This window comes from Pollicipes pollicipes, unplaced genomic scaffold (assembly GCF_011947565.3).
Source record: "Pollicipes pollicipes isolate AB1234 unplaced genomic scaffold, Ppol_2.1 Scaffold_3447;HRSCAF=4054_pilon_pilon_pilon, whole genome shotgun sequence".
Taxonomy (NCBI): Eukaryota; Metazoa; Arthropoda; class Thecostraca; order Pollicipedomorpha; family Pollicipedidae; genus Pollicipes; species Pollicipes pollicipes.
This window is the reverse complement of record NW_023596297.1, coordinates 19,111,192-19,135,392: the sequence shown is the minus strand read 5'-3', so window position 1 is coordinate 19,135,392 and position 24,201 is coordinate 19,111,192. Positions and strand designations below refer to the sequence as shown.

Genomic DNA, 24,201 nt, shown 5'->3' with positions numbered 1-24,201 from the left:
CCTAGCAGGTACCGATATTAAAGCCGTTTCCCTTAATGTCAGCGTCCAGGCCCAGTGGTGCAAAACTAACGCCCAGCTAACTGGTGCTCGGAGGCCGTGTGTTCTGGCCACACCCAACAGCACGCTTGTGGTGGCCCCTCCACCGTCGCACTACAGGCCCGATAGCCGCCGGTTTATGGTACCGTATAGCATCGTCGGCCGCCGCGCCGGTCGTTCTCCACGAATCTTGCTGGGACGGCGGGGCGGGGGGGGGGGGCGGATGCCGACCTCGGCTATTGCCCCGTAATCGGGCCTCGCAGCGGCGGCAGCGATTCGCCGCCGGCCACGTCCGCCCGTGGCTGGCCGGTCTGGCCCGTCTGCCGGCGCCGCTGTCGGTCCGCGGAGCTCGCCCGGCCAGCTGCGCGCGCCGCGTCAACGCCACCAGCCGCCACGTCCCGCGCAGCGCGCCCCCTGCAACAACCGCCCACCGCATCTGTCAAGGTAGATAAGCTTTGGCGTAATGTGTTTGTCACCCGTTGTCAAGTTCGGGTATGTTCTGCTTTGAATATGCACCTTTTCTTTTCAAGATGGGAATTGTTTGCCAGCCGCAACGCGAACTTTTGACGAGTTCACTCAGGCTGCTTACTTGTGATTATGTTATACTATTTCCGGCGTTTTCACAGTTAAAGTGAACTTTTCTCCTTGCTTCTTTTGTTAATTATGTTAACGGAAACCACGGGGATTCTGGGGCGATGACTACCTGCTGTACTACACCATGGATGGGCATTGCAACAGCAACCGCCTGTAGACGTGCCTTAGCAATCATCTGACGGGGGAAATAAATGACCAAGAAAGATGCCGTAGTTTCATGACATGTGCACACAGGCTGCGAATGTTGTTCATGTGAGGGAAATAAGCTGTGAATATGTTGTTGTTTTTTTTGGAACCTGACGTCGAATTTATGTTCTATTGTTAGAACAAGAAGTCAACTGGCAGAGTATCAAGTCTCGCATTCAGGAGTAGTCCATTACAACAAAGGTGACTGCCGGCTAAGTCTGGCCTCAGCTGAAATACGCCTCAGCGGTCTGTTCTCACGCACCATCCACAAGCTGCAATCGTTTCCGATATGTGCTGATAGGAAGCCCAAATGTGACATAAGTGCCTGCAAGTTGTCTCATCGTTGTGCCCTGGTGCCCAAATTCCCCGGCTCTCGAGATACTAAAAGATTTACTTCGATATCATCACGAAATGATAGCCCAGCTTGTGGACTTACCCTACCCCAGACAATCTCGGCCAGGCACCACGGATGCAGGTTAGCTTACTGAGCTGTATGGCAAAACTAGGGCCGCACGACGCTTCGAATGGCCGCTCCGTTGTTTGCCAAGAATCGGATACTGTTGCCGCAGTTTTATGGTCGCGCGCTGTTATTTGCCCCAGTTATTGGGCCCCGCTTCGCTCAGTCCAATATCTCGGGGAAATAAAAGTGCGAAGCCATAAAATGATTCAGTGCTCAGCGGTAGCGAGCGCATGCAGCCCCAGATTTTAAGAATGGAATGTTGAAGATGAGAGGAAAGTATGCGTTTGTTGCAAGGCAACCTCTTGTGAACAGGTAATTGCTGGGGGCAAACAATGCGGGAAGCGCACCTTTTTACGTTAAGATGGGATGAGTTCGATGATTCTGAAATTGGTTTCAATCTGCGGTGAGGAAGGCAATACGTTCAGGCAGTGGATGGTCATTAAACTCGGATAAGACAGTAGTTGTGGGTAAAAAACTTCAAGTCTAAAGTTGTTAGTGAAGTTTTGGGCAGTACCGCCACTTCACTGTGGATATTTGAAAGTAGACTAGTGCGCAGCGGTATTTCATCTCTGCACCCATGTTCTTGTTTTAAGCAGCAACCATCTACCCTTCGGAGAAATGATGCACATTGGAAGGTATTTAAGCTAGTATCATATACGAAATAAGGTCACTTACAACTGGGTGTACTTTTAAGTGGAAAAGACTGGTCTAGATAACACAGTTCCTTTATTTAGTAAATATGCACCTAAATACGTTGTTGTTTGATTGTCTCATGGAACGTTTGTGAGAAGTTATGGTGCTGAAACCGGCCGTGCGAAATTGCCTTCTTGGGACTCATTGTAGTACTGAAATCTCCCGCGAGGTGGCCGTGGCGGTGCTGGAGGTGTTTTCTGAACAAAGTATCGTTATGTGCTAGCCTTGTGCTAGCCTATATGCCTTTTGGTTCTGGCGTATTTATCCGTAAGTTCAAGATGCTTACTTACATCTACATTCTCGGTTATGACGTTACTCGATGCTGAGTTATTGGATTAAAAGTCATATTTCTTGACCTTGAACGCCGCATGCCAATGGGGCAATGGGATTTGAATGACGTCTCTAGTTCTTTCTGATTTGGCTTCATGCACGCCTGAGGGACCTTGGAATAGTCTGCACGAAATAATCTGGCCATGTTAGCGGGCGTGTAGCTCAGACATTGGAAGGTTTTAGGTCTTATGAAGGGCAAGACTGTGAACTACATGACATGATCCTTAAGATCGTTTTTTCAGTTCTAACCTCTTAAAATTTGTGAAACATTTCCTGTGCGGGTTTTTGAAAATGTTTTGAGTACTCTTTGCTTTGGTTTATAATTACACGTTCGATTTCTTGCTTTTTCAGTCATATCTTTTTCTTTGGAGTAATCGAGGACTGTCGATTACTAACCGTGATTTAGGAGTTAATGACAAAATCTCTGACACTCAGACTTCGAAAAAACAACTCCTCAATGGTACACGAAACCATTTGAGAGGGTTTTTCCAGCATAATGATGAACTCTCGGCATGACCGTCGCTTCACACGATGTTTTCCCTAACACCTTGACACGGACTTGTGTGTCACGGCCGTGGCCGTGCGCGCTCATTTTGGCCCCTAGTTTGGCGTAACCTAACCACACTGTTGCAGTGCTCCTGGTGACAAGTTTGTTTGAATTGATTTGTAACTTAAGTTACGTGTGATGATACGCCAATATTTAAAATTGTTCAGAAGCCAAGTATGATTGCATCGTCATTCTGCCAGACATCATGCGGTAGCGGTTGCATATATACTGCGATGTGTGATCACCATTCAAGCGGCACGATGTGCGTTGTTCTGATATTCCGTGAAGTACTGCACAGTGTAGTAGCTTGACTCTGACCACCGAGTCGCAGTCAGGGAATTACTCCCTCTTAGAAAAGGCGGCATTGCCGCCATACCGCTGTAGCGTCGGGACCGGTGCATCCGACTGGCCTTTGCTGACTAGACGTTAAGCCACATTCTGCGTTTCTGCCGTAGGCCCATTTGATATGCGTCAGTTTGCTGACTGGGCGTTAAGCCTCAGTCTGCGTTTCTGCCGTAGGCCCATTTGACATGCGTCAGTGAGCGTGGCATGCAGGCTTATACATGTGTGGACGTCATTTCCACTTGGTACACGCTTTGGTATAAGACGATGAGTTATTTTTTCCTTCGCAGCGGTTTACAAACATCCAATTTTGGCGTCCTCGACGGTGATCACCGTTCTCAGGCCAGCTCGACGCCCACGTCGAGGCTGTTTGGTGAATGTGCGCAAATTTGTCGTGTCGAGTATGAAAAAGGGCACTCGTTAAACTGCTCATTATACAGTCGTGCTTTGATCCGACTGCCGTGCTAATTACGTGGAAAACATGCGTGTATTATGCTGTGCTTGGGGTTAGCTTCATAGTGTTAGCTCGCTACATTTTTCCTTAAATGAAAACAAACTGGTTCTCAAATACCCGTCATTGCGAAGAGTGACACAGTGGGGAGCCTGATTGGTTAACCCATATATGATGTAGGTATCCTATATATATACTCTCTCTCTCTCTCCTCTCTATCTCTCTCCTCTCTCTCTCTCTCTCTCTCTTCCCTGTCTTTTCAAACTTCCGGTTCCGGTTCCGGTTCCGTTCCGGTCCGGAGTTCCGGAAGTTCAGAAGCGAGGGGTGGATTTAGTGAAAGGGCGCGCGGGGCATGGCCTCCTTTCAAACTAGATGAAGGGACACTTGGTGTGGATCGGCGCATCTCTTCAATGGAGCTCCGAGACGAAACGCGAACGTGGACTGCCTCGTAGGATCAGGAACGTGGTCTGCGACTAATAGATGTGGCAGCCGAACTTCTGGGACGTGCAGTTGTGGGGATGTGAGCTCAACGCCCATGACACATTGACCTAAGAGTCCAGTTCTTCGCCAACTAAGCTACAGGGCCTGACAAGAGGTGCCAGCGGAAGGACACGTCATTCACCAACTCCGTGGCGTCATAGGCGGAGACAGAGAATAATAATATACGCGACGGGGTGATAGAGAATCCGGTAACCGGATGGAGTGGATTATAAAAAGGACCCGCTAACCGTATGGAATGGATTGTAAGAAGGACCCGCTAACCGTATGGAGTGGATTATAAGAAGGACCCACCAGCCGTGTGGAGTGGATTATAAGAAGGACCCGCTAACCATATGGAGTGGATTATAAGTAACTATCCGCTAATCGTATGGAACGGATCATAAAAAAGGTTCTGATAACCGTATGAAGTGGATTATAAGTAAGACAAAGAAAATGAAAGGGTGGCGGATGAACGGGGAAGTGAAGAAATGCCTATATTTTTGCTCTCAACATCAAATATGTCATACGGAGGAGTGTGAACGCGAAAAATGCGATGCGAGAAATGCATTTACGAGACAATGCAGAAAGATCTTTTCGATAGGCAAAGAAATGCGATATGAAGAAATGTGTATGCGAAGAACCACGTCACGAAGCATTTCATACGATGAAGTGCAATACCAACAAACGCGCGCAGGTAGAGATGACATGCACAACGGGACATGCGGTATTCTGTTGGGATGAATTTTGCGGACATGAATCTTTGCCTTTAAAGGTTTGGGGTACGAAGATTGGCGTACAAAGGTGTGCGTGCAGGGTTTTTATGCGAAGGACTGTGGTGTCACGATTTGTGAACAAGAAATACCATCCGAATAAATCCAATGCCAGGCTCTGGCCAGCCGCAACTTAGACAAAGCCCACAACTGTGTTGAACTGTTACCCACGGACTTCATTCAGACATAAATGTGGGTTCAGCGTTTTGTTAGACAAAATCCTCGCACTTAAGCTGGCATTGGGAAGTGAGGAAAGATGGATTGGTTGCACGTCGGCTTGTTAGGCAAAATTTCGCACTTAGATGGGCATTGAGGAAGTGAGGGTAGATGGATTGGTCGCACGTCGGCAGGACAAGACTTCAAGTCAAGACTTCAGTCATCAAGATTTGACATAAAACGCTTCATTGGGGACTACGTAGTGGCCCAGTGATATGTTTGAAGATAGTATTGTGCTGATACATAGATAGTGTAGAAAGGCAATATTTCATCCAGGCTGTTTTAAGTGAATGGCACCTTTTGAGGCGTTCCCGAAATCTACCATTCATTAAAACAAGCCGGTCAAAATATCTTCATATCAATGACACAGGGATCCTCATTGTGCCAGTTTCTTTCATTCCGAGATGCTTTGTATTCGACCCTTTTCTCGCTGCTGACGTCACTGTTCCACCCAAGCGAGGCCGGCTTCCGGTGGCTGGTGGCCGGGCCTTGTTCGGCTGCCGATCATCGCGCTGGTGCGTGTGACCCGAGCTGACCGCACCAGTCGTCATGGTTCCGGCAGCGGCCTCGAGCCCTGCCGGTCACACCATCCTGAGTAACACACGGACGGCGCGGCCTCACAGAGACGTGTGCGGGTGGCTGGAAATGCAGCCGTTCCAGTGCTTCGCGTCTTCTACATTGCGGATTTTCTCACGCCAATGGGTGGGCTGCTAACGGGCACAGACGTTGAAAAGTTTTTTGTAGCAGATGACCTACGATTGTGCGCGGACTGCTGTTGCTTGAACACCGTTCGGCATCAAATGCGTTGTGTTGAGGGCGGGGAAACCGTGGAGAGGTTCCGCAAAGGCTGCTTACACGGCTTTTGATCCAGTCTTTACCATCCATCGCGATATCATACAAATCATGCTCACATGCCGCTAACTTGACTGGTTGGAGTAGGATCCTGGTTCCTTGAGATCTGGATGTCAGAGACTGACGTCGTCTTTTGACTAAAACTTCTTGACATGTTGAAAGACCTGTATTGTTAGCATATGAACTCAGAACGCCAAAAAGCCGGGAGATTTATAACTTTCTTAGTAGCGTCATGTGGAGCACTTCCGCGAAACAATGAGAACACTGTTGACACAATCACATCAATAGTATTCATCTCCCATCACGTAATAGTTCAAGAGTTATACAGGACTTTGTTTGGTGGTGTAGCTTCTAGGTGGTGGGTGGTGAGCACTTTTGATGTGGTTTTGTCAATAGTGTTCTCATTGTGTCTTTGTAGTGTTCCCATTATGAGTGTGTTTTATAGATATCAAAGCGAAAATAGGATTCTGTCTTACTTCACTTAGCCATACTTCATTTGTGTTCTCCGCACCAAAAGATGTTTTCCAATAGTAATGCACAATTTTAATCAATTAAAACAAAACTTATTTCTTGTGCCATTCAGTCTTCTCCGACGACGAGATAGGATCTCGGAACGTTAGAATGTAAAGTAATTACATTCTAGCTTTATTATTATATATATTAATTTAATAACGAATGTATGGGTAATTTTGTGCGAACCATCTCACCTAAACGATATATATATACACGATATAGATATATATATATATATATATATGTATATAAATAATACATCGCTTGCAGGTTTAGACGGACTGCGTTTTAAGATTGCGCGGAAGGCCAGCGCCAATACAACCAGGGTCCAGTTGATCTCGATCTCACATGGCGTCCGCCGCGGACATCCCTGCTACAGCCAGGCTTCCCGCCACCATTATCGGGCGGAGGCGCGTCAACTTCTGTTCCAAGCAGTGGCGTACTCGTGCGTTGGCTGTGCCCCACGGATTACAAACCACAGTGCGCATCTCTGGTGAGATTGGATCAGTTTCATTGAGTCTTTCACTCCACGTTTCGACTGTCCTTTCGGCTGGCTAAGGGAGCCAGCATGAATATTTGTCGCAGGCCTGGGCGATAGGGGGTTTGCAGTAGGACGTCCGCGCGAACGCTGCATCTGTATACGCTGTCGCACTGCATTCCCGACGTTATCATGTTATGACTGATACTGGAGCGGTACATTTATGGCTTTACATCATGGCTGTTTCGCGCTTTAAAGGGTGTTCCACATGTAGATGGAGTTTTAACTGAAATAGCCATCGTGAAGACCTTTCGGTGCTACTCACAATCTTGCCATTCATCAAACCTAAACCCGCTTAGTTTCTGAGTTACTCGCCCGCTAAAAGGGGAAAAGGTATATCGGGGAGAGTATTTCAAAGTCGCCTTGGCATTCATGGCGTCATAATAACGTCATGAAAATCCTGCCATTCCATAGGCCATGTGGCGAGCAAGGCCCAGAAAAAGTGAGCGCGATTTCCAGCTGTTACGGCTGTCGATTGGTTCACAATCAGCGTTGTGCAGGATAAGTAATCAAGCCATGACACATCGAGGAGCATATTCACTGAACAAAGAATTGTACCGTCTAGAGTAGTCTTTTCGACCTAAAAAGTATACCAATACTAAAGTGAGCTTGTTTTCATCATATCTGACGCTTACTTCAAAATCTTCAACTGTGGAACACTCCCTTTCAGGTTGCTCACTATATTCGAAATCCGTCTTGTTTTATTGATTTCAACCACTTTGTTTAATGGAGCTGCCGATGCTTAATGATACTTGGACCTTCTCTTAGCTTTGATTGGGCTGAGGTCGTAATGGATTTTCCGAGTTGAATGATGTCGCACTGAAGTTATGTGCTATGCAATCTGCCTCCTTTGAATCAACTCAGCACCATGCTTTTCTTTCTTTTTCCTGTTGTGGTGGTGGTGGACAACACTTAGCAATAGTGTAATCTATTTTCATTGACAACGGGAATGTCTTCGCTGTAGAACGATATGTGTGATATGAATTTCTGTGCTATTGAACTGAGGCTTAGTCAAAGCATTGTGACCGGGTGGATTTCTGGAATACGCTCCCACGCTAAGCAGTGTTCACTGGGCAAGCCCTGACCGCACCATCCGATCGTGACATTCCGGGCCAACGGTGGAGTATTGCGGCCAAAGCTTAACGTGTCGCGATGCTCGGCACAGTCCACCCTATCTTCTAACGTCACCAGCCATGCAGGTGCGGCAGGGCTGGTGACTATTCCAGATAGCTATAACCAGATATTCCAGATAGGGACAGATAGCGAGCGCCTATAGCGACTCGAGCACTCGCGCCATGGGTGGAGAATTGGGAATGCAGGCGCTCCGACTAAAACTGAGGACGGATTCGATAGCACTGACTCAACAAACGATGCAGTGTACCAAGCCACATGCACTCTTATGTTCGACCATTCACATCTACATTTCCACTCCTGGGAAGATCGCTGACAAATTTTGAAATACATATTCGGATGTGGCATGAGTTGGCTTATTTTTGAATTATGATGTCGAGAACAGACTCAAAGCCGTTGACCCTGCACAAAAAGGCTTGCCGTCGTGACGTGACACATTGGCCGCGCCAGCGAGTTTGGGATTGGACCGTGTTATTAGGGAAAAGTTGATGGTGCGAAGTTGCGGCTGACACGTTTACTCCAATTCACTTTATACACGGACGCTTCAGCCTGTTTCGCGCGATGTGTGGTGGTACACGAATGATGTAAATGTGAAAATGTGGAAAAACAGGCATTTGTTACTAGGACAAACGCCATACCAGTTACTAGCCAGAATACTGAAAATTAAATTTCTGTAAAGATGCGAAATGCTATGATATTGTATGCACATTGATTTAACTGTCTGCCTCAATTTTGAGCGGACCGTCGTTTTCTTGCTTGGTCTCAAAGAGATGTCTATGTTTATTGCAGGCAACTTTTGCAGGTAAGTTTCGGGATTGAATGTTTTAATTTGATTTTCATAAGGTTGTTAATTGCTATTTTTTGGGCTGGCGGATCGCTTACACTCTGAATAAGAAAAGCACAACTCGAGAAGCAGTCCAGATAAGAAAAGACACAATGCACACCGATTATAAAACGTGGCCACACTTACCCACGCTCAGACACAAAGTTCGAGTACATGCAGACCTGAACAAATTTCACTGGAATGTTATTGTTGACTGGAAAAACCCATTTTTGGGTAAAAGCTGAAGCAAATTATTACAGGCAATGGTTAGATGTGTGAAAGATCCGTGTTCAGCATTGTTAGAGGGAGTGTTGCACATGGTGTGCGGTTTTGAACTGAAATAACCATCTTGATTATCATTCGGTGCAGCTCGCAGCCCTGCCCTTCTCAAGACCTAACTCCTCCTAGTGTCTGAGCCTACATGCCCGCGAAGATTTGCAGACTTTTTTTCGGGGGAGACCATTTCAAGGTCACCATGCGTCCGTGACGCCACAAAAACGTCATTAAAATCCCGTCATTTCATTGGCTATGTGGCCATCAAGGCCAAGAAAACATAATTGTCGAGTCATTGATATCTGGCGTTCCTTAGCCTGATTTTAGACAAAATGGTCGCCAATTTACTCCCAATCATTGTTGTGCAAGGTGCGATGACGTAAGTCAACAATGTTTTGTGGACCATGCTTACTAAACAGGGACATTCTATGTATTGTATGTATTCTATATATGGCCAAGAACGGCTTTTTCCGCTTGAGAGTGTACCAATGATTATAAGTGTGTTCATTTCATCATATCTGGTGCTTGCTTTAATTTCTTCCAGTGTGTAGCATTCCCTTTAATCTTTTCAAATGGCTTAATGAAAAGGTCGTTGTACCGAGAGCGCCGAGCAGGTGTAACCAGACCGGACAGCGATGTAGGTTGAGCGTAATCTATCCTGTCTTGACACGCGTTGTATAAATATGATTTCTTGTACTGAGTAAACGTGCCGTGATAAATGCTGTGTCGTAATAAGCGGGAAGATGCTCATAATCCAGTGGAGGACACTGAGCCGAGTATTCGAACTCAACCACATGAGCAATGGGTGCTGTAGTCGTCGGAACCAGGCGAGATGTGACGCGACAGCACCACTGCAAGCAACGGCACGGCACCCAGTAAATTGGCTTGCATGAGCGTCGATGGCACGCAACAAAGTCTTCTATTGAAGGGTCTTTGACGAGGCCACGACAGCGTTTGCACCGCTGGCCGCCGAACTCTGGCAATCGCTGTCTGTCCGGCGGCCTTGCGCTCCGCTGTCTGCTGATTACACTGCCCCCTGTGAAGTCACCCTGCAATCTGTTGTCTACTGAGCCAACACTCTAATTAAGCCGCAACCTGCCAATCCATGTTCCGTTGTCTGCTGATGAGCGCGACCTGCTCCCCCCCCCCCCCCCCCCCCCCGCCTGCTTGCTGACCGTGCGGCTGCCGTCTGCGGACCGTCTGCTGACCCGGCGGCTGCCTGTTGCTGTGCGATGCTGATCGCGCGACCCGCCGTCTGCTGACCGTCTGCTGACCCGGCGGCTGCCTGCCGCTGTGCGATGCTGATCGCGCGACCCGCCGTCTGCTGACCCGGCGGCTGCCTGCTGCTGTGCGATGCTGATCGCGCGACCAGCCGTCTGCTGACCGCCTGCTGACCCGGCGGCTGCCTGCTGCTGTGTGATGCTGATCGCGCGACCCACCGTCTGCTGACCGTCTGCTGACCCTGCGGCCGCCTGCCGCTGTGTGATGCTGATCGCGCAGCTCGCCGTCTGCTAACCCGGCGGCTGCCTGCTTTTGTGCGATGCTGATCGCGCGACCCGCCGTCTGCTGACCGTTTACTGACTCGGCGGCCCGCCTCGCTTGCAGAGCCGCCATGTCGGAGTCGACGGTGACGACGATCGGCTGTATCGGCGCCGGCTACGTTGGCGGCCCCACGTGCGCCGTCATCGCGCTTAAGTGCCCCGACATCCGCGTACACGTGGTGGACATGAACGCCGCCCGTGTCGCCCAGTGGAACTCCGACAAGCTGCCTGTGTTTGAGGTCAGTCTGCAGGCTGCTTCGACGGCACGTTTCTGGACCAGTAAGCCTTGCGCTCGAATATAAACGGATTTCTTTGAAACACCATCGGCATGTTACTTGTCAAGCATTTATGGCGGCCTCAGAGCTGCTTGGTAATGCAAATCAGCTGCGCCGCCGGTAAGGATGCATTGATCCTACATTCTTGTCACTGGTCGCCGGAGCTGAAGCGTACGTGACTGTCCACACGTGCATTGCCGTGTATGATGCATTGTTCACATGTATTTACGATGAGCCAGGAGTTAAGGCGGTCGCCTCGGGAGCGCGTCCAGGTGGTGTCACGGATGTTGGGCGCTCTGTCTGGCGGCCATCTGGTGTCCTCTGCCCGGTACCTGCCCCCACTCTGGTCGCTGTCCATTTAATCGCGTCTGCTATCGGTCCGTGCCGTCGCTGGAGACTGCCGCCAGCCTGGCAGCGGCTGTGTCGTATCGCGCTCGGTGCTCGGTGCGGCCGCGCATCTGCGTTCTGTGACACTCATTGGCAACTGTAGCTGGCCGGCGTGACTGGTAGGCCTCGGTTCTCGACGGGCGGCGCACTTCCGTCCCGTGCGCAATGTCGGAACCCACGTCAGTTTGCGCGCTGGCGGTCGGCTACCCACGCTCAAGCGCGGCGGGCACTGGTGTGTCGCGCGGCTGTCGGCTCTGCTTGGGTCGAACGGGACGTCGACCGGACCGGAACGCAGACCTCTGCTCGGAGGTAAACTGTCGCGGCGACTGCGTGGAAAGAATCACATGCGGTGATGCCGCTGCTGAGCTTGCCGCGTCTCCGCCTCGGAAAACATCGAGTCTCTCCAGCGTGACCGTCGAGAATACCGCTTCGGTCACCTTGCCCCGGAGCCCGGCCGCGGCGGGCCAGCCGCGCAGATGGTGCTGCCGTCGTGGTGCGGCAACGCGTTCGAGGCCGGTGCGAGGAGTTGATCTCGCCCCTGCCAGGTCGCCGCGGTGACGTTTGAAACTGGCGAGTGATCATTGGCCGATGCCGCCCGTCTCCACTCTGCTAATCGAACCGGAGCTATGTCAGTTGCATTCTTTGTTCATGAAATACGTCAAAAATATGCCTACTGCACTCTTCGTCTTACAGTTTTGTCCGTTTTTCTGTGAGCTGCCAAGCTTTTGGGTATTCCCGGCTAGAGTGGTGATGGCTCACGGCGCCTTGTGTGAACAGAAACGGCGGGCGGTATTTGCGCTGCTCGTCGTTTCCTCATTACGCGTATCTGTTTCCAAGCACGTCTGTTTGTGCACCATGAGAAGGTTGCATACAGGCATCCATACTGCAGCGACATGGATGGATACAACACGTTGAGGGTAAGAATGTCACAACCAATTCCGTAGGATGATCACAAAACTCCTCGACCTGCTGTTCCTGAGGAGACGTCAGTTTGGCTTGACGACGGCGGAACACTTTTGAAACATCAATGTACTGTACATGCCTTCATGGGAAAAAACATCGTGTGGAGTCCATGGCAAGCGCCAATTTTTTTGTTTTTTGATGAAATAATGTCCGCCAAAGTGTGAAAGCTTATGATCAGCTACAGCCGTGCGACAAGAAGATGCCGCCGATTACCTGTCTTGCTAATCCGTTTGTGGGAATTTAAATTACATATGATAGCTCCACGGGATGGCCGTTGGGGCACAGTTTCGCGGTAAGCGCGAGCGGGCGGTCACGCGGCGTTCTTATCAGACCAAATACTCCCCTGCCAACATCGATGCTGTGTTGGACCGGCTCGTAAACGGAACGATGCGCGAAGGTGCACTTCCCCATGCCCAGATTACCCAGCATGGCGTCTTGGAGCCTGCGTATCAGCACTGCTGCGGTGTTCACATGATAACGCTGCCTCAGTGGGCTCCCCCGAGGGCCTTTGATTTCGTACGCAGCATGCGATGCAACCGGAAATGTTTGTTTGCAGCGTTAAAGTAGCCAAAGTCCAGGTTAGACCTCGCACCGCGGGAGCATTTCGTTATCCGCTACCGTCTGCGGAGCCATATCTCCGCCTGACGTCTAAGGTTCCAATCGATCAAAAACCCAACGGCGATTGATAGCTTTTAGTCACGTGATGGCACGCGCTAGGGTGGGGGGGGGGACAATTTCCCTCCCCCCAAAGGCTTTCAGGATTAATTCCTGACTGACGCTGTGTGGCCACGCCAAATTTTACATAGCTGTAGAAAGTTAAATAGCGGATCTTTTGGTAGCAAAAATTTGGATGCATCCTGTAAGGTCGCTAACTCATGGCAAGTCAAAGCCAGGCCATGGGCTCAGCGAAGGCAGTTCTAGGGAATTGTTCAAACTGATGCAGTAACGAGTGTTAGACGACGTCATACATCTCTGAGATAGTCTCTTAGGCAAGGCAACAATTAAATTGACAAATTGTATTGACCTAGGGTCAGGTATGAAGGTCAGACCAAGGTAGCAACCTCTGTTTTTGCTCGAGATCCTCTGTAACTTTCTGGTGCTCATTTTGAATTTATCTTCAACAGAGATCGCATTTTTCATGGACCTCTTAGAGGTCAAAATAGGTCACTGACCAAAAATGACCCAAGTCCTCATTCAAGTACTCAAGATAACAATTTCGCACGGTCTGTTTGATCGTCTTGGCATACAGACTTTTCATAACACAATCAGATAATTACATATTGGGGAGCATATCTACTTAATAGAGAAACTGTGTTGTCTCGAGTAGAGTTTGTCAGTCGAAATTGTACTAGCGATTATAAGTGAGCTTATCATCATATATGATGTTCACTTCGTTATCTTCAAGTGTGGAACACTCCGTTTAAGAGGTGGGATCTGAGGTGGCCCTCCTGAGGTCGTCTCACGGGCCGGCAGAGGTCCCCGACTGGTGGGCCGGCATGCAGGTGTGACTCTCAAGACAGCCTTGAGGAACACATTCAGGGCAACGTTGTCGGGTGAATCAGCCGCCGTGTGCCGTGACCTTGAGTCATTGTAGGCGTATTGGTCGGGGATCCTAAACTTTGTGAGATCCTCCAGCATTGGCTGATGGAACGAATGATGTTTTGGTTGAGGGCCACTGCGCTCAAGATCAAAATTTCAAGATATGTTTTTGGATTCAGCTACGTGTCTATACTACCGCTTAAGCATGGCGGATGAAAGCTAGCTCTCATACAGCGGTTAAGCTGATACAGTTTGTGTCGGCATGAGTCACGCACCGGTGCACGTTTCTCCAACTGCGCCGTTAAAGCCGAACGTTTAAGAAAGCGATACGGTGTGCTAAGATTTGTTGGCGTGGGTATTGGAACAAACTGGTGTTTTGGACTCCTGTCATTGATATTATCATGAAAGTCGGGTGTTGAATACAGAGCCTCCAGCTGGGTACGGCAGCGACTGGGACCGACCCAGCCGCCGACTGCACCGCGTGCCCCCTCCCCCCCTTCCGAACAGCCGTCTCGAGCAGCGCTGGCAGCGCCGTGACTCGCTCCTGCGATCGACCGCTGGCTCAGCGTTACCGGCCCGACGCGGCGCCGCCGGTACCGCGGTCACCGCGCGGGCCGTTCCGGCGTCGGCCTGGCCGCGACCGGGCACACCGTGCCTCCAGACAGGCCCGGTCCGGGGGTGGCTGCCTGGTCAGCCCGTGACCGCCGTGGCCGCCCCTTTTGGGCGGCTGGGGCGCGAGACGGTGTAATGCGGTGTGGACGTGTAGTTGTGTAGTTCCGCTCCGCGTGGCCCAATAGTCACTAATGCACTGGGGATTACCGGTCGTGCTGACATCGCGTGCTATACACAGCGTGACATTCTACTTGTTCTCTCGTTCGCATATAGCCGCGCTGATCAATAACATCAGAAATGCAGTCGCGTCTCCGACCGTTGTTAACTCCACCGTAAAAGTTTTGATCTTATGCACTCGTTTGATCTGAGAAATGCCGCCTCATATATCAGGGGAAGATAGAAGGCACCAGTCCTGCCACGATCATTTTTAGGGCGTTCTCAGGAAAGACCTGTCGGGCACGGCTCGACGCGATCAGGATGCTTGTACATTTTTAGTAATGGAACGAGTGTGCGTATGTTACTTGAGACTGCGAGCCTTGTGAGAGCGTAATTTAAGGTGTTGACATCTTTTTGTACCATCACACCAATAGTGAACGAGACGGGAAAGGTTTATCAACATTACTGAACCAGATATTTAACTTATAAGCATCTCGTTGGCATGCCACGTTCCAGCATTTGTTTGCGCTGTTCACCTTCCATCATGATTTAGTGAAACTTTGCTTTTCAATCTTACCAGATAATTATGTAAGATCTTAGAGAATCCATGATTGCCAGCATTCAGTTACACCTATACTGGCATCAGTTGATAAATAGTGGTCAGCATGGTTTTTGTATGGTTGGTCCTGCTTGACAAATCGTCTGGAGTTCATGGAGTATGTCGCTAGTCAGGAGATTGAGGCAATAGCTTAGATGTTGTTTATCTAAATTTTAGTAAGACGTTTGATAAGGTGCCACACTAGCGTATCTTATATCATTTACAATTACAGGAAATTGAGGGAAATGCTTAGCTGGGTAGGGGCTTGGCTGGAAGAAAGGAAACAAGCAGTAGTGCTCAATGGTACTGAATCGCAGTGGGAGTTGGTAGAGAGTGGGGTTCCACAGGGTTTAGTGTTGGATCCTCTGCCGTTTATTATTTTTGCGAATTATGTTGAGATAGGATAAAAAAGTAAGGTGCGTAGAGCTGCTGACGACAGTGAACTGAAAGTGGCGTCGAAAAGGCAGACCAGGTGAAACTTGACGTAGAGAATCTAGTGAATTAGGCTTTTACCCTTAATTATGATCAGAGTAATTTGATGCATATGGGTAGTTCTGACAGTGAGGGCGTTGCGTATAAGAGGGGAGACCGTGAATTGGACCAGATCGGTGATGAAAATGACTGGGGGGGGGGGTTATAATTTCCAGGGATTTAAGGACTGAAAAGCAATGTGGGGGCTGCTAGGAGCATTGCACTTCGGATGCCGAGGTTTATTAACGGGAATGTCCATTACAAGTGTAGGAATGTTGTGAACAAAGTTGTGCTTAGCTTATTTTAGACCATGCCTTGAATATTGTGTGCAGGCTTAGTCCCCATGCTTCCAAGATAAAGGTAGGCTGGAAAGAGTACAGCAAAATGTAACTAGGACTATAAATGGGTTTGGCAACTTAGAATATAAGCATATCCTTGACAATATAGCAATAGGCTTGAGACCTTGGATTTGTCTTTACCGGAATATCGTAGACTTCAAGGGGATCTGATAGATGTTCAAGATTACGAAAGGCATAGACAAGGTAGATCTACAAGGAGCACTGGAAATAAGGCCGAGTTTTAAGGGAAACCAGCTTCAATGAGCAAAAGGCAGGAGTGGAGCTATGAAGAGACAGATGTCATTTAGTCAAATAGTAGTGAGTCATTGAACGGACTTCCAAACAAAGTTGTAGGAAGTCCCTCCAAAGCAGCATTTAAAGCTCGTTTGGACAAGTTCTATCGGTCTAAGGATCTCATTTACAGCTAAATTCAGGCAGGTCAGGTGGTATGTTTAGTGTCAAGGATGGCTGCGGAACCTGGAGTAGGTCCACTTCGATGTGCCCTTGTGGCTCTTTGATGGCCTGATGTCTGCATATATATATATATATATATATATATATATATATATATATATTTCTATTAAATCAGTGGTAACGGGAACCCAAATATATCCATGAAGTAAATTATATTTGTCATATTCCGCTTTCTACCTGTGACCAAATATGACTGTCAGCAAACCAAACAATGTCGCCAGCAAACTAGACAAGCGCCGAGTTGGATTACTTAGTCAGTTATTAAGTTTTAAGGCGCGTGAACTGCATTGGTTCCTTGCGCCCGCCGAGTTGTACAATGCTGTTCATATGTAGTGGGTAGTATGCACCCACTACCTGGTCGTATAGTGGGTAGTGTATACCCACTACCGGGTAATGTAATGGGTGTACAGTTGAGACTGGCCAGCATGGTTATGCTTGTCTGCCGCGGGCTATGCCGCTGTCGGTGGTCAGATTGCCTGGCCGGTGGATCTGGGTTGCAATGCTGCTGTGTGACTGCGCTCCCCTGCTTGGAGCGGGAATTAGGCAACCCAATCCAACCAGCCCTCCTCAAAGCGTGCATAGGGAATAGCTCCGAGGCTTAAACCGGATGGCCCAACCTCAAGTTCATCTCACCTCGTATAAATCGTCTTTCTTTAGACCTGCGGCACTTTCCTTTTTACTGTAGGCGGCTCCGGCTTTGTTTGGACAAGCTTGCAGCGTTTCACCGTAACCTGTTATGTTCGTGGCATTCAACGATGTCCATACTTTCTCGGTTTGTTTTAATGATGAAAACGTTCAGGAACCGCTGACCAAGTGCGGGTAGGAGCTTGGAGTATTCTCAGTTCTCCCCCATCTGTTCAAACTTCACATTTCAAGGTAACGTTCATAGAGTCAGAATTGAGCGAACTGAATGCGCTGTTTTCCCGTTGAGTGTTGATCCCACTGCATCAGCTGAAGCACTTCACCTTTAGAGTTATGGCTGTGTGGCGGTTTCGCAGAAGCTGTCGATGTCAGGTTTCGCTCTGCAGGTCTGCATTGATCGATCCACTGCGCCCGCTGTTAACCTCGGATGGAGGTGGGCTGTCTGCTGTCGGCTGTGACGGGCCGCGCCCGTGACAACGGCTGGGCGCATCCCCTGCCGTGCCCGCGTGTGACCAGCCACCGCTGTGCCGGCTCAGTTGTGTTGTGATGTCCGTTAGGGGTTGATCAGATGTGATTTCCCGTTTTTGCCGATGGTGACCGGTCTGTGTTGCACGTGACCGGTCATTGCTGTACACCCCGTGTGACCGGTCGCTGCTGTGTACTCAGTGTGACTGGTCGCTGTTGTGTGTCCCGTGCGACTGGTCGCTGCTGTGTATTCCGTGTGACTAGTCGCTGCTGTGTACTCGGTGTGACTGGCCGCTGCTGTGTGTCCCGTGTGACTGGTCGCTGCTGTGTTCTCCGTGTGAATGGTCGCCGCTGTGTGTCCCGTGTGACCGGTCGCTGCTGTGTACTCCGTGTGACTGGCCGCTGCTGTGTGTCCTGTGTGACTGGTCGCTGCTGTGTCACGTGTGACCGGTTGCTGCTGTGTACCCCGTGTGGCTGGTCGCTGCTGTGTACTCCGTGTGACCGGTCTCTGCCGTGCACCCCGTGTGACCGGTCGCTACCGTGCACCCCACGTGACCGGTATCTGCCGTGCACCCCGTGTGACCGGTCGCTGCCGTGTACCCGCAGCCGGGCCTGGACGACATCGTGAAGGAGTGCCGCGGTCGCAACCTCTTTTTCTCCACGGACGTGGACGCCGCCATCGAGGAGGCCGACCTGCTCTTCATCTCCGTCAACACGCCCACGAAGACCTACGGCCACGGCAAGGTGCGAACTCCGCGCCCATCGGTCCCACTTGGGCTTCGTAGCCGAGCCGGGCGCCGTCCGCCCGCGCTGGACGCGCCCTGCAGGCTTGGTACGCGTCTGTTCTGTCCGAATCGTAAAATGAATCGCAGTCGTAAACATAACTCCGTAATCCGTCCTCATAAAACTGATTGTGAAGCCATGACGACAACGGCGCCGGTCCGGCGGTGGCTCAGGCACCGGCGGGCCGGCGTGTCTGACTGGACTTGCACATCCCCCTCGCCTCTGTCGCTCTCTTCCTCTGTTCCCTTATTCATCTGTCCGGTGACCTTTTTTCCCTCTGTCTCTGTCTCTCGGTTTTTGCCCTCTGTTTGCCCTCCGGCCCTGCCTCCAGTCTGCATCTTCGTCTGTCTCCGTATCCTGCTGTGGGCTATGCTCTTGTCGAGCGTTTGCCTCTCCGTTTTTGTTTTTTTTGCGCGCGTCGGCGTTTCAACATATTTATCCGTGAAGAACGCAATAGTTAGCGCATTTCATTCAGCGTACCTTCTAAGGAGGCTATATGCTTGTATAGCCGCTAAGCGATAGTGACGCGTCAAGGCCATCCAGGGAGGTGACGTACCGGGGCCTGTGGTGGCGCCTTCGGCCGTGGCCAGCGCCCTGACCCGTGTCCGCGCCGCGGGCAGGGCCGAGCTGCGGACCTCAAGTATGTCGAGTCGGTGGCCAGGAACATCGCCAAGGTGGCCCGCGGCAACAAGATCGTGGTGGAGAAGAGCACGGTGCCGGTGAAGTCGGCTCAGAGCATCGCCGACATCCTCAAGGCCAACAGAACGAGCCAGAACAAATTCCAGGTACGAGCTGCCGGCGCGCGCCGACCAGCGGCCGCCGGCTCGGCCTCGTCCCGGGCCAGCCGCCCTGCGCAGACTGTTTGGTGTTGTTGGCCGACTCTGGTTAACGAACAGCGATTCGCAGAGCTTCGCTGATATATGGAGACGCCTGAGCTTGGCTTGGTTATTATGCAAAACGCGAACGCGATGCTTGAGTTGTGTTATAAGATGGAAGTGGTTCCCTGTTGTGTGGTTGAACGAAATGAGCTTTGCCTGGGGTGGCACGGCGTTTATTAAATCAAGTTGGCTTTTTCAACCTCATGCTCCGTCTGTTCGTCAGCTCACCGCTGCGGGCGAAACTTGTGATGTTAAGATAAACGCCAGTGCATTTAGCCCCATTATCCGCTGCTGCTTGCAACTCGGTCCCATGTGGGAAGCTGCAGCAGGGAAGAGAAACAAAATAAACGTGATGTTTACACGGCGACCTGTGCTGCGGTGTGCTGCGACCTGTGGCCCGTCTGTTCTGCGGCAGTGCTGCGGTTGTGACCCGCTGTGCCGCGTCGGCCAGGTGCTGTCCAATCCGGAGTTTTTGGCGGAGGGCACGGCTGTCAGGGACCTGCTGTGCCCGGACCGCATCCTGATCGGCGGCGAGGACTCGGCCGACGGCTGGCGCGCCATCCAAACACTCTGCTCCATCTACCGCCGCTGGATCCCAGCCGAGCGCATCATCACCATGAACACGTGGTCCTCGGAGCTGTCCAAGCTGGTGAGTAATGTATCATCACCATGAACCTCACATGGTTCTCGGAGCTGTCCAAACTGGTGAGTCGAGCGCATCACCACCTTGAATGCATGGTCCCTGATCTATCCAAGTTGCTGAGCCGAGCGCATCATTGCCACGAGTAGTTGGCTCCCGGAGCCTCTTAAACTTTCGAGCCCGGAGCGTCATCGCCTTGAATTTCAAGCAGTCTGAGCTGTCTAAGGGGGTGCGACAAGGGCATCGGCGCTGCGGACGCCTGTTGCTCAGACCTTACGCTGTTTAGCCGAGCCGTCTGAAGTGATTCCCGGAGCTGCCCGAATCTGTGAGCCGAGCGCACCATCGTCGTGAACATCAGCTTATGGGTTTTGTTTTCGGTGAAGGAACGACAGCACATTTCTGAGAAGAGCAAAGGCTTTGGTGTAGTGGTTGCTCCCATTGGCTAGTGTCCCAAGTAATTCATGGCGTTCGCCTCGCATTTTTCCCGACAGTGCGAAGCCACTCAGCTCATGACCAGATACCAACAGGCTCTGTGTGTTAGAGCAATGGTAACTTTATTTTGTATAATTCTTAGTTAATTTCACAAGGAATGTTAGGTCGCACACGGTGTTGTCGCCATCGTCGTCGCACCGCAAGTAATTATAACTAGTTGCGAAACCGCTCCCGGGCTTGAAAGGTTTGTTTTCGTCGTCGGCTCTGAAAAGGCATTCCGGGAGTGGATAACCGGTCGGTAATTAAGATGGCTTGAGAGTAATACCATGTTTCTCATTTTCCTGTACGGACCGTTTCGTAGTCCTTTTCCGCATGTTCTACAGAACATGGTCTCCGTGACCTTCGCAGGTCACCCCTTGCAGATCACTGTCTCTGTTGCTCCTCGAGTGTCTCTGCCTCCCACCTCTCAGCTCTTACATGTGACCCCGATCACGGCCTCTGATACGCCTATCCAGAGATATCTGCCCCCTATGAGTGCCTCTGTTGCTCCTGTCCAGACACCTCTGCCCCCTATCAGTGAATCTGTTGCTTCTGTCCAGACACCTCTGCCCCCTATCAGTCAGTGACTGCTGCTCCTATCCAGGCACTCTCCGGAGCAGACGCGGCTGGTCTGCTGCAAGATCAAATCGCTCGAATCGGTTCCGTTTTGACCTGAATCGGATTTGGATTCATTGGCTTTAGCCTTCCGGCTGGGTCAGATTCGGAATGGATTGACATGGTTTGCGACAGAGTCAGAATTGCTTTTACTCTGCTCTCAAAATGTTTGCATTAAAATGATTCAGTCGCAGTCTCTGGGGGGGTCACCTGGTTGGCTTCGCAGGCCAAGAGGCGAGTTCTTCAGTTAAGATATGATGGCATAACATGTAACATGGAAGTTTGTTAAGCATCTGCCCAGTTGGTGGAGACAGAGGGTGCCTTGGCGACATGGGACGTGTGAAACTACTGAGAATATGATAGTTTGACGGGAAGACTGACATTTCCTGTCATCCTGTGGTTGTCGATGCCCGAGTTATTTTATATGTGCTATTCATGTACCTCAACACTCCTTGTTAAATATTGGTGTGCCGTTCATCGTATTTATGTCTTGTTATACACATCCACGGCATTAGCTTTTCAGTGCTGTTTTCAACACTGTTCCATCAACAAGCATCTGGAAGGCTGTGATGTCCGTAGATGCATGGGTATAAACACAAACGTACACTCATACGCTTACACGTATGTGTGTACGCACTCATATCTTTATTTACCTTTTCGACAATTTCTTTCTTCTTTCAAAATCTTCTTTCAAAATCTTTATTTTTTCAACGACAAAAATAATTGGATTCGGATTCGAAACGATCTAGCTTGAATCTGATTGGAATTCAGCTTCATTTGCCTTGATTCACGTTGGGGATCAAGCACAGGTTTGCACCGGAGGGCGCAGACGCATGTACACGCGCGCCTGCACACGCACACGCAAACACACACGCGCGCGCGCACGCACGCACGCATGTACACACACGCACACGCACACACGAATATATATACATAATTTCCTTTCGGCAACAGCGTATAGATCAAGCGAAGACTGCAACATTTCATGTCGAACAAAGTAAATAAACACTTCGCGTAGCTTCCGTTGCACTATTCTACAGTACCACCTACTCCGGCGTACTGTACTATTTCTGCAGTGCAGTGCTTTCGTCGCGCTATTCTACAGTACCATTTACTCCGGCGTACAGTACTACTTCTGCAGTGCAGTACTTCCGGCGCACTATTCTACAGTACCACTTACTCCGGCGTACAATACTACTTCCGCAGTGCAGTACTTATGGCGCACTTTTCTACAGTACCACTTACTCCGGCGTACTGTACTACTTCTGCAGTGCAGTACTTCCGTTGCACTATTCTACAGCACCACTTACTCCGGCGTACTGCACTACTTCTGCAGTGCAGTACTTCCGTCGCACTGCAGTGATGTCCCTCTGCTCTCCGCACTACGCGCCATACTCGGGAATAAATCAAGTTCCGTGCCCCTCTGAACACGAGTTTCTCCGCTGGCTTGCCTGGTGTGGTGACGGTGATATTCTTACCGCTCTGCCTGGCGGCAGTTTGTAGCTGCCTGAGAGATGGACCGAAGATCGAGATAAGCCCGCATTGGCACTAGCACGTGAAATCGCCAGTGCACACTGCTTGTCGTGCACCCATGGCACGTAGTTGAAAATATATATGTTATGAAACGCTCCTTAGAACGGCGGCACGCTGATATTAAAAGCACGGGTAAATGATGCGGGCTCTTATGAGACACTAATGAGACATTTTGCATGGAAAGAAGACAAGTTTGCAGCCCGACCAGATGTCAGATGAACAGATGATGAACAAATGAACAGATATCTGAAGGTGGGATTTTCTGGTTTGTGACTTGACAGGAGGCTAAGAAAATAGCGAAAAGTCCAGGGGAAATAACAGGACACAAAATTACAAGAATAACAAGAAAATGGATGTGGATGGAAGCTGTGGGAATTGGTGAAATTGATGTTGATTCTGATTCCCAAAAGGAGTCCACCAACGGTGCGGCCACAGTTCAGAATGGAGGGAGAGGAGAACGAACAGGTGTTAATTGTTAAAAGTGTGACACAGTGGGTGGACTTGAACTCGGACCGGAAATGCGGTCCGCCGGGTGGGGGGGGGGGGGCTGGGTATTGGTCTCTTGGTCGAGGAATAAAGCGGCCAACCGCGCGACGGACCGAGTTCGGCTGGAGAGCGAGATGAGAGCGGAGAATCAAGGTTGGAAGGTGAACATCTGCGTGCGGTGCGATCACTGATGAAGCGTACCACGCGCTAGTGTTGGATCGAAGAGCTACGTTTTGAATTGTGACGAGCTTTCGGTGATTGAGGGGGGGGGGGGGGTGCAGGTAAACAAAAATAATGGTGTTATGCTCGAGAGCTGGTCGCTTCAACTTAGGGTGTATGTGAAGAAGGGTGTGTTGATCGGCACCCCATGGTGTATGAGATACAGCACGAAAGATGATGATTCGTTGTGTGGCCTTTGTCTCGTTACAATGAGCGTGGGCGTGGAATCGAGGGGTTGCCAAGCAGTAAGAGCCTTACGTATAATGCCAAGTAACGTATGCAAAATGTCTTCTGGGATTGCGGCGTTACGGTGGCTGATGCAGAGCCCGGCTGTGATGGATTGTCCCCAAGGCTGATGTAAATCTTCGACTTTAATCAAGGAGTTGTTGGCTGGGGCTTTGGCGCGAGCTGGTGGTATTGTTCGACGGAAGTAATGACGGCCGCGGCGTCATTGCTGCTCGGCTGTCGACAACGTCAGTTTGGGCCAGTCTGCGAACCTGTTGTGGCTAGGACCAGTGTCGCCTCGCCCTGCCCTGCCCTGCCCTGCCCTGCCCTGCCCTGCCCTGCCCTGCCCTGCCCTGCCCTGCCCTGCCGTGCCTTGCCGTGCCCTGCCCTGTCCTGCCCTGCCCTGCCCTGTCCCGTCCTGCCCTGTCCCTGTCCTGTCCTGTCCTGTCCCTGTCCCTGTCCTGTCCTGTCCTGTCCTGTCCTGTCCTGTCCTGTCCTGTCCTGTCCTGTCCTGTCCTGTCCTGTCCTGTCATGCTCTGCTCTGACCTGTCCTGCCCTGCGCTGCGGTGCCCTGTTCTGTCCTGTCCTGTTCTGCTCTTCCCTGCGTGCCTTGCCCTGTCCTGTCCTTGCTCTGCCTGTCCCTGTCCTGTCCTGT

General features: G+C 50.5%; 1 protein-coding gene across 3 annotated transcripts in view; it reads left to right on the top strand.

Annotated features, from left to right (window-relative positions):
- LOC119091730 (UDP-glucose 6-dehydrogenase sgl) overlaps positions 1 to 24,201 on the top strand; it is a 47,068-nt gene that overhangs the window by 13,182 nt on the left and 9,685 nt on the right. For 2 of the 3 annotated variants that reach the window (XM_037214579.1, XM_037214580.1), the window contains exons 2-5: positions 10,841 to 11,015; positions 18,303 to 18,440; positions 19,100 to 19,264; positions 19,809 to 20,006. In XM_037214579.1, the coding sequence (XP_037070474.1) occupies positions 10,848 to 11,015; positions 18,303 to 18,440; positions 19,100 to 19,264; positions 19,809 to 20,006 (669 nt within the window). In that variant the 5' untranslated portion in view covers positions 10,841 to 10,847. Of the gene's footprint in view, positions 1 to 385; positions 481 to 10,840; positions 11,016 to 18,302; positions 18,441 to 19,099; positions 19,265 to 19,808; positions 20,007 to 24,201 lie in introns of those variants that run through there. The other variant, XM_037214578.1, reaches the window with a different exon arrangement.